This window comes from Amphiprion ocellaris, chromosome 11 (genome assembly GCF_022539595.1).
Source record: "Amphiprion ocellaris isolate individual 3 ecotype Okinawa chromosome 11, ASM2253959v1, whole genome shotgun sequence".
Taxonomy (NCBI): domain Eukaryota; kingdom Metazoa; phylum Chordata; class Actinopteri; family Pomacentridae; genus Amphiprion; species Amphiprion ocellaris.
This window is the reverse complement of record NC_072776.1, coordinates 31553790-31563998: the sequence shown is the minus strand read 5'-3', so window position 1 is coordinate 31563998 and position 10209 is coordinate 31553790. Positions and strand designations below refer to the sequence as shown.

At 35.6% G+C, this 10209-nt stretch overlaps 1 protein-coding gene across 1 annotated transcript; it reads left to right on the top strand.

Moving 5' to 3' along the window:
• Nucleotides 1–1931: 1931 nt before the first annotated feature.
• Nucleotides 1932–8865, top strand: med4 (mediator complex subunit 4). The gene is made up of 7 exons (XM_023273788.3): nucleotides 1932–2057; nucleotides 3453–3519; nucleotides 4581–4751; nucleotides 5924–5981; nucleotides 6070–6156; nucleotides 6896–7027; nucleotides 8178–8865. The coding sequence occupies exons 1-7, from the start codon at nucleotides 1969–1971 to the stop codon at nucleotides 8348–8350; spliced, it is 777 nt and encodes a 258-aa protein (XP_023129556.1). The 5' UTR covers nucleotides 1932–1968; the 3' UTR covers nucleotides 8351–8865.
• The last annotated feature ends 1344 nt before the right edge of the window (nucleotides 8866–10209 follow it).

Sequence of the window (10209 nt, the reverse complement as noted above, 5' to 3'; positions counted from 1 at the left end):
GCTCAGCCAAATAAATTAAATAGTTATAAATACAGACATTTACACACTCTGAAAATGAAATTCTACATAAATTTCTACATCAACACTTATAAATTCAATTTCAAAGTAGCAAAACAGCAATTTAAAAATTCTTTATTCAAAATAAAAGTTAAATATTCTCAATAAAGCTTTGAGGTACTTGAGTATTTCCATTTAATGCAACCTCATTTGTCTACTGCACTACATTTCAGGAGGAAATATTGCACTTTTGCATTTAGACAGTTGTAGTTACTATTCAAATAGGTATTTTACATTAAAATCCTATAATAAGCCTTTAAAAATGACAGTTTAGTTCAAGTTCATTCACAATAAAGTAGTGTCTTCTTCTCAGGTGAATCTTTTCTTGTTTCTTCTCCCATCAATCGACTTATTTTTGTTTTAAACACACTCGGTTTTTGGTCCTTCAGAGTTAAACACTTCCAGATGTTGTTGATGTGGTTTGATTCTGTTGCACAACAACTTCTGATGAAGCGACTGATTTCTGTGGAATCATGATCAGTTTTCACTTCTGGAGAACAGCATCTGTGACCGTTTAAACACAGCGTTTACTTGGTCAAACGATCATATTTCAGTAGTAATTCAAGTCCATAAGTTATATTGAATATAAGTTCTGTTAAACTTATCAGTGATAATAAATGTATGCCTCAGGTGTTATTTAGACAGAATTCACTGTATTTAGTGAAACATTTTTATTAATCATTACCATAATTTAATTTAGCTTTTTTTTATTTGTTTTTATTTAATTTAATTTATCTTTTGTCTTTCAGTTATCTCTTTTTCATCAAAAGTTATATTTTTGGAGATTTCTTAGATGCCAATGCAACATAATGATTTTTATTTATCACTACCATAATTTAATTTAATTTAATTTAATTTAATTTAATTTAATTTAATTTAATTTAATTTAATTTAGTATTGTCTTTCAGCTATCTTTTTTTTAAAAGAAAGTTAAATTTTTGGAGATTTTTTAGATGACTTTGAAGAATAACGATTGTACATTTTAATATCTGAATAACTATATTCTGTACTGCACTGTATGCACACATCTTTGACTACTACTAATACTAATACTACTGCTAATAACAATAACAACAATTGTTAGTGTTATTTGATCAATTTATTATTATTATTATTATTATTATTATTATTATTATTATTATTATTATTATTATTAATAATAATAATAATAATAATAATAATAATAATAATAATAATAATAATAATAATAATAATAATAATAATAATAATAATAATAATAATAATTTCTATTTTTATTCATTGGTATAATATTTATAACAATATTTTTTCATAGGTTATTTATATAAGTGTTCATTTTTTAAAATTTCGTTGTCTTTTAGGTTACTGATGCATATTTCCCTAATTATTTTTGTAGCTATTGTCTGTATTCTAATTTAGAAATGTCGTTCTTTCCTGTTTTTGTTGGCTTTTTTTGGTGATTTTTTCCCCCCAAATGAAGACAAAATGCACTAATAGCAATTTTTTTTCTACGACTGTTTGTGTCTAAATCTGTGAATGAGGGGCAAATTGTAAAATTGCTGAATAAACAAAATGGTTTCTACTTAAAATAGATAAATATAGAATATTTATTTATTTATTTAGATTTAATCTATACGTCAAATATTCATTTATTCTGTCAAATAAATGCAGTGCAGTAAAAAGTACAGTATAAAAACTATAAAGTAGCATAAAATCCAAATCCCTATTTACATACAAGTGAAGAAGCAAATACTAAAAAAACAAAAATTAAAAATTAAATAAAAAACAGATCTGTGTAGTAGCAAATCACGACCAGGAGGCGGCAGTGGTGTAATTTTATGATAACTGCAGCGCAACATCAAAAAAGAAGTAGTAGAAGAAGAATTAGAGGAACTTCCTGTCCTGCGTAGATGCGGCTTAAGCGAACTAAACATGGCGGCGGCGGCGGCGGCTCCAGCGGCAGAGAAATCAACGAAAGATCGGCTGCTGTCCGTACTGGATGATTTGGAGGTTTTATCCCGGTAAAGTTCAACTTCTTGTTGTTGTTTTGTTGTGTCACATTTGTAAATTTCAGTTTTTTCGTCTTTGAATCATTTATTTTAGTGTTGAGAGAGTGAGAGTCAATAGCAGCTCCAGTTTGTTCTCCTTATCAGCGTTTAATCAGACTAAAGAGCAAATCTTCTGTTTTTAACAAAGAAAATGAACCGGTACAGTGACTTTAGCAATCCGGGAGATTCTTCAATACATTTATCGTTGTTCTGGAGGTTTTTATGGGACCTTAAAGGAGACCTAAATATTGAATGTACAGCTCCATTCAGGCAGTGGGTAAATGGGAAACAACTTCATAAAGAGTTGCAAATATATATTTTTTATTCTGAAATAGATATTTTGTTTCATCAGGATTATTAGGAGACTCTTTAGCTACTCACCGGTTGATTGTTCTATGTATTTAAGACACTGCAAAGACATGCAAATCCACTGAAAAAATGAGTTAAGAGGCACAAAACAGCTACAAAATGGGCACAGCAATTATAGAATGCATTAAAACTACCATAAAGGCATGCAAGACAACGACAACAATGGGCAAAACCTCTGCAAATGAAACAAAGAAACACACAGCGACCAGAAATAGGACAAACAACTGCAAGGTGAAACAAAACTACCTCAAAGACAAATATAAGTAAATAGAAACAATATGACAAAAATATACAAAACAACTATAAAGACAACAAAATGACTACCAAGAGATAGAAAACAACTACAAAATGGGCAAAACAATTGTAGCTTGGAACAAAACTATCACAAAGACATGCAAAACAACTACAGTAAAGGTCAAAATGACTAGAAACGGAAACAAATTGACCCCAAAGACATGCAATACATCCATGGGCAACATGCCTTTAAAGTGAAACAAGACACCAACAAGGAAACAAAATGACCACAATGAGTGAAAAACTGGCTTAAGATGAAACAAAACTACTCTCAAAGACACATACAAACATGGGTAAAATGACCGTAAAGACTTGCAAAAGAACAACAATACACTATATATATATATATGAATGCCAAACAAATGCCAAACAACTACAATATGTCAACACAAACTACAGAAAATTGTGTCATCTGAGCTACTAATGAGCTCTGAATGTCTGCAAACACGTTAGGTTCCCAAAGTGATAAAGCAACTAAAGAGAGGAATAAAAAGTGACTTAGAAGATTGAAAACACACTGATTTGTGCTTCTTTGAGTCTAAGTGTGTTACACCCGACATATCTGCGTTATTTCCTCGTAATCCTTCCTCAACTAACATATGAGAGACGAACTGGGGCCCGTAGACCAGCAGCTGTTCTTACTTCCTTCTTAGCTACTACAATCAGTCTTTATCTGAAACCTGCTGTGTTTTATTTTTATTTCAGGGAGCTGATTGAGATGCTGGCTCTGTCCAGGAATCAGAAACTACCCCAGCCAGGAGAGGACACACAGGTAACACAACAATACGCAGAAATAAACCAACATATCATCCATAGCAATGACTGTTCTGACTGAGTAGGAGCAGTTTATGGGGCTGTGTGGATATTAAAAGCAAGGCAAGTTTATTTGTATATCACAGTTCATACGCAAGGCAAAAGTGCTTTACAATGGCAGAGAAATGCATCATATAACTTTAAAAGTTATTATAAAGATGATTAAAAAGTAGACATTATGACGTTAAAATCATAGAAATAAAACATGAAAGTGCATTAAAAGTCAAGAAAACTAAGAGAAAGCTGCAGTAAACAATCTGGTTTTAAGGCTTGATTTAAAAGAGCCGACAGTTTGAGCAGACCTCAGGTGTTCAGGAAGTTTGTTCCACAGGTGAGGAGCATCATAGCCGAATGCTGCTTCCCTAACCTTGTCTGGTTCTGGGAACACACAGTGAACATGCCCTTTTCTACAACATGCACTTGTTTTTTATAACTTGCTTGTAAATAAAAAAAAAAAAATTTCATATTTTCATAATGTTTTAACCGTGTAATTCTATAACTATGCTTTGTACCAGCTGCTGCCTATCTTGGCCAGGACTCCCTTGAAAAAGAGGTTCTTAATCTCAACGGGATCTCTCCTGGTTAAATAAAGGTTCAATAAAAAAATAAAATAAACCTGTTCCTGATGACCTGAGGGCTCTGGATGCTTCATATAGAACTAATAAGTCCGGGATGTATTCTGGTCCAAGACCATTCAGTGCTTTGTGGACCAGGAGTCACATTATGGACTCTATCCTTTGACTAACAGGAAGCCACTGTAGTGATTTGAGGACTGTGTGATGTGGTCCAGTTTCCTGGTGTTAGTTAGGAGCATTCTGGATCAACTGCTTGATTGATTTCTTGTCAAGACCTGTAAAGACACCATTACAATAATCTAACCTACTGAAAATAAATGTATGAACAAGTTTGAAGGGTTTCAAAGCACTGTAGATAAGCTTCTAAATAAATGAAGATTGACAATGAAACACATTATGTCTTGTAACTGAGCGTGCTGTTTGATCACTTTGTGTTCGTGTTCAGATCCTGGAGCTGCTGGTGCAGAGGGACAGGGAGTTTCAGGACCTGATGGAAGTGGCTCAGCAGCAGGGGAAGGTTCACCAGGAGATGCAGCTGCTGGAGAAGGAGGTGGAGAAGAGAGACAGCGACATCCAGCAGCTCCAGAAACAGCTGAAGGAGGCCGAACACATCCTGGTGGGTTGGAGCTGACACTTTCTAATACTGCACTACCTTTTCTCACCTTTCTGCCTCGATGTTTAGGACATTATGATGGTTACATGTAGTATTTTACCTGAAATATTTGTGGGTTAAGTTGATGTAATGACGGAGCAGCCAGAGGAATCAACAGAACTGTGGTAGTATTTGCTAAAGTAAACTGAAGTCTTGAAACTAAGATAGTAATTAAGAGTAAACCTTCACAGTGATGCTTTAATTTCCTTTATCTCTTTGTTAATTTATTGTAGTAAAACAACTATTTTCAGAGATCTTCCTTAAGCTCCAGCATCTGAGAAGTGATAGAGAGGATTGATTAGTTTCAGAAAAGAAAGCAAATGTGACACCAACTGAGCATCTAATCCAGCTTCATTCCAGAGGATTTCAAGTGAGCAACATGATTATGTGTATTATATCCTTCTTCTCACTGTTGTAACTTTCAAATGTACTGTTTTAAATCCACAATTGGCAGCTCAAAAACAGCCCCGAAGAACAATTTGCAGTAATGTGAATATTTTTTGTAAATAAGTTTTGAATCATTTGACCAGAAATGTGCAAAAAAAGGACAGAGAGCAGCTAGAAATATTCTCACATGCAGTCACGAAGAAGAACAATTATCATAGAGATTGTGTCAAATGTCTCTTTCACTTTTCAACTTGGTTAATTTAAAGAAATGTTTCTCTTTATTCTATGCTTCTTCTCACTGTAGGACTTTTCCAACACACTGGTTAAATCTGAAGTTGTAAAATCATACTGTGCCTGGAAAAAACAAACCCAGATGAAAGTTTTGCAGTCACGTTTTTTTTCTAAATTAACCAGAAATTAGGGGGAAAAAGGACACAGAGCAACTAGAAATGGTCTCACAAAAATATAAAATGCCACAAAGAGATTCAAAACGGCTACAAAAATACACAAAATTCCCATAAAGAGGTGCCCATTTTTATGTGTTTTACCAAAATCACCACTTTCCAGCGTGGTTGTGTTGAACTTTTAAGATGCACTGTGGTCCAGTTGTGAAGACATTTTATGTATTTTAGATGCCCTCTGTTTTTAATTGTAATTGTTGGACAAACTCTGAAACTTGAGTACGTTTCATTCACACATATGACTGCAAGTTCTCCTAATTTAAACTTCTTTTTTTTTTTTAATCCAAGGCCACTGCTGTTTATCAGGCAAAAGAGAAACTCAAATCCATTGACAAAGCCAGGAAAGGTGAGCGAACACACCTGTCAGACCAACGCTGAGGTTGTTCACTCTGGATTTTGTCCTCAAAGCTGAGCTGTTGATTTATTCTTTGCAGGAAGCATCTCGTCAGAAGAAATCATCAAGTATGCTCACAGGATTAGCGCCAGTAACGCTGTGTGTGCTCCTCTCAACTGGGTGCCGGGTAAGAACCAGAGTCACTGCAGAAAACCTAGAAAGAGTTTCACTTCACCAGCTGTTCACATACAATGCCTACGGATAAGTCCTGATAAGTCCTCAGCGGTTGATCTGTAGTAGGATCACAATCATGTGATCATCAGCAGGCAGCTGATGTAATGTTCACTTGTTGTCATGGTTACAGTGACACCATGCTGCTATCTTGCAATGATACAGAAATCTTTAACAAATCCGTGGATCCAGACTATAAACCACATCACTGTCTAAATGTAATCACTTGGTCCTTGTGTCATTTCTGACCTTCCCTGAAAATTTCATCCAAATCCATTGGTCTGTTTTTTAGTAATGTGACGGACAGACAGACAGATGCTGATTGTCACATAACTCCGCTGTGTTCCTTGGCAGAGTAATGAGCTGAAAGGTGCAGAGAGTAGAGAACCGGTTGTGTAACAAAAATAAATTTACAATCGAACAGTCCACAAATTGCTTCACTGACAATTTAGTTTTCTTTCTGTAATTACAATTCCTCATTGTAATTTTTTTTTTTTTTTTTTTTTAATTTGACCACCAAACATTAAAATGATTTAATATGTAGTAAAAGGCCAAATATTTTCAAGACGTTTACAGTTAGCAAAGTTGGAAAAGGTGGTTTGCTAATAAAGCCAGAATGTGCTGAAAGCTGGAAAAGTGTTCAGTAGAACAAAGATTATTTTCTGGTTTAAAACCTCCTTCCCTGTTGACCTCAGGTGACCCTCGGAGGCCGTACCCGACTGACCTGGAGATGCGCAGCGGGATGCTCGGTCACATGGCCAACCTGCCGACCAATGGCGTGAACGGACATCTGCCAGGTGACGCTCTGGCTGCTGGGCGGCTACCAGGTGAGTCCAACTGACTGTTTAATGACTTTTCATACAGTCAGAGGTCCAAGACAGCGCTATCAGTGAGGCTGCAGCTATCAGTTATTTTAGAAATAGAATATTCTATGGCATATTCTGGAAATTGAAGTAATGGTATTATACATTTATAGTATAGTACAGGTTATTGTACATATATAATATAGTACAGGGGTATTATACATATATAGTATAATACAGGGGTATTATACATATATAGTACAGGTTATTGTACATATATCGTATAGACATGTATTTAGTTGTTGATACAGAAATCACATAAGTATGTTTTTATGTTTGTTCCATTTAAACTGCTGCTACTGCAGCTGATAGAACACAAATAGGAAAACTGATCAGTTTATTAGTATTGCTTACAGAGAGTTTCAGTTTGATTTTGCCTCAAATTAAAGTGATTTCCTTCATTATGAGTCAGTGTCAGACCTGCATGCACTTCAATACAATATCATGTTTAATATATGAAGTTTGATAGTTTTATTGTGCTGCTGCCACTATTGTGTACGTTTAACAGTTTTCTGCCAGCATTCCTGTCTTACATATCTTACAGCTTTTTACTGTCATAATTTTTTATATTCTTTGTTCTCCATTAAAACAGCCTGTTGACTGAAGCAACTAAACACCATCAGGTCATTTTGTGCAAACAACGAGTCAATTGATCGTTAAACGCTCCTGTTTGTGTGACAAGTTTGAAGCAGAAAGTCTGAGTGGAAAACCACTTTCATACCTGTTAACTGTGACTGAGGTTTTAGTTTTTGTCCAGCCATATGTCAAACTGCCTTCGTAGTTCAGTCCTCTGATCTACTAAATGCCATAAACACTAGAAAAGCTGCGCCAGTTAAAATGGAAGTGTCCCAACAAATTTAAAGTCAAATTTTGTAATTTGATTGGTCCGTATAGGATGAAGTCTGGGTTCGGACTAGTTAGTGACCTGTCGTCTATATGTTGTAGATTAACTGAAGGCTCGATTCAGAGAATTTTGCCTCGAGGAATTTTAGTCATCAAATTACTGGAATAACTTAAGGAGTCATTTCAGGCCTGGATATCATTAATAAATGTTCGAGAGCTGATGATCACCTTGAATTTCTGAGAATCACCCCCTTCTCTCTGGTTTCCTCAGACGTCCTGACGCCTCACTACCCCTGGCAGTCCTCCGATGTCCCCGTGGGGATGCTGCCTCCTCACCACGGCAACGACTTCGGCCTGGAGCCGCCGGGTCACAACAAGGAGAACGAGGACGACGTGGAGGCCATGTCCACCGACTCCTCCAGCAGCAGCAGCGACTCCGACTGAGAGACTGGGTGTGTGTGTTCGTCTGTGAGTGTGTTTGTGTTTGTGTTTGAAGTCGCCGCTGAGCAGCAGCTTCACCTTTGGTCATTCACGAAGTTGTAAATACATGAGTAGGTCAAGGAAATTTCAAGGTTCAGTCTGTTGTTTTTACAGATTGTGGAACCTTTGCTCCAGATACTTGTTGTGCAGAGATACTTTCCTGCCTGAGTGTGTTTACGTGGACGAGATTATCCCTGTTTTGATCACTGGGAATATGAATTTTATCCTTCTCAACATGATAAAGACCAGTATTCCAGTTAGTGACGACTGCATGCCGTAGTCTGTAACTGAAGCTGAAATTTGACTTCTTTTGCTCTTCGGTGACTTTTGTTCCAATCCGTAAGTGTGTGACTTAACGTCTCGTTGTCGTTTGTCATAGACGAGATGCTTGTGTGAGTGGTTGTTAAACAATATTGACAAATGCTGTGTAAATAAACCTGTAAATACTCAGCCTTGTAAATAAATACTCTTTGAATAGATTGTATTTGTGTCTTCGGTTATTTGGTTGTGTTGGTAGCTGTTGTCCGGTGTGTTTTCAAAAAAAAAAGCATTCCTGTTTGAGTGAATGTTTAGTGTTGATTAGCACGTTAGAATGCTACTTTTTGAAACGAAAAGTTAAATATTAGACATGCAAACATGAATGGATTATGAGGACACAGAGAGCATGCCTCTGACCTTCACCTGCAACATGCCACTAGAAAGACATTTACAGACTACAGAGAGACACAAACCAATCATGCAGAGATGCAAAATAACTCCAGAAAAACGGAAAATAACATCACAGGCACATAGCAGCTACAAAACAACACCCACCAGCTCCAAAATGCAAGAAAAACAGGCAAAAGTGACGACAAAGATGTGTAAAATGAAAACAGACAAGCAGAAATGAACTACAAAATGAAAACAAAAATGGGCAAAATAACCAGATACAAACACATAACACGAATAAGAGTCTTCAGAAGACCTTAAATAGCATCAAATATTTGTGTCAAGGTTGAATAATAAAAGCAGATTTGGTTGCAAATCATGACCTGTATCAAAAATGTTTAATATCACCTGATAGCTAAAGTTACAATTTCATCAATTTTACTTGCAGGTACATAGCTCAGTATGTATGATATCTTATTTTAAGACAATTCATGGGTAAAATCTTAACTTGAAGTGTAGTTGAACATAATGTAGTTTGGAAAGATTTCCCACTAAAAGAAGTATAAAGTAGCATAAAATGTAAATACTCAAGTCCAAGTTTTGACCTTCATTACCACTAATTATTTCATCAAACAGAGTTTTATTTTAGGCTCACTGTCAACATATGTGAAAGTACAAATGCAAAGTACCTTTTATACTCCACTAATAACACAGTTGGAGTGTGGTGAGACAGGATTCATTAGAATGTTCTAACTTCCATAAACAAGCTGCAACAGGTTCAGGCATCTTGGCTTGTTTATAGGGCCTGAAAGTCATGCAAAGGCACGGCAAGTTAGATTTTTTAAAAAAGTGAATAGAAATGGAATTCAAAATAAAATAATTTCTTTATTAATTCACGAGCATTTATGCACTAAGAATTGTGCTTATTTAGGCTAAAGGTCAGAAACAGGCTATATTTACACTGTGGAAGGGAGTGATAGTGCTGCCTTCAGAAACTTTGTAAAAAAGCCGTTTCATAAATCAGCGTTGTGTATTCTGGTTTGAAAAATAAACAGCAAAGACTGTTTTGAATAAACAATCTGTTAACATTTCAGTTTCCTTGTCATGTATTAGTAATATGAACATTTCTCAGTCGTGTACGGACGGTAACTTCAGCTTTACTTAGTTTTATTTTC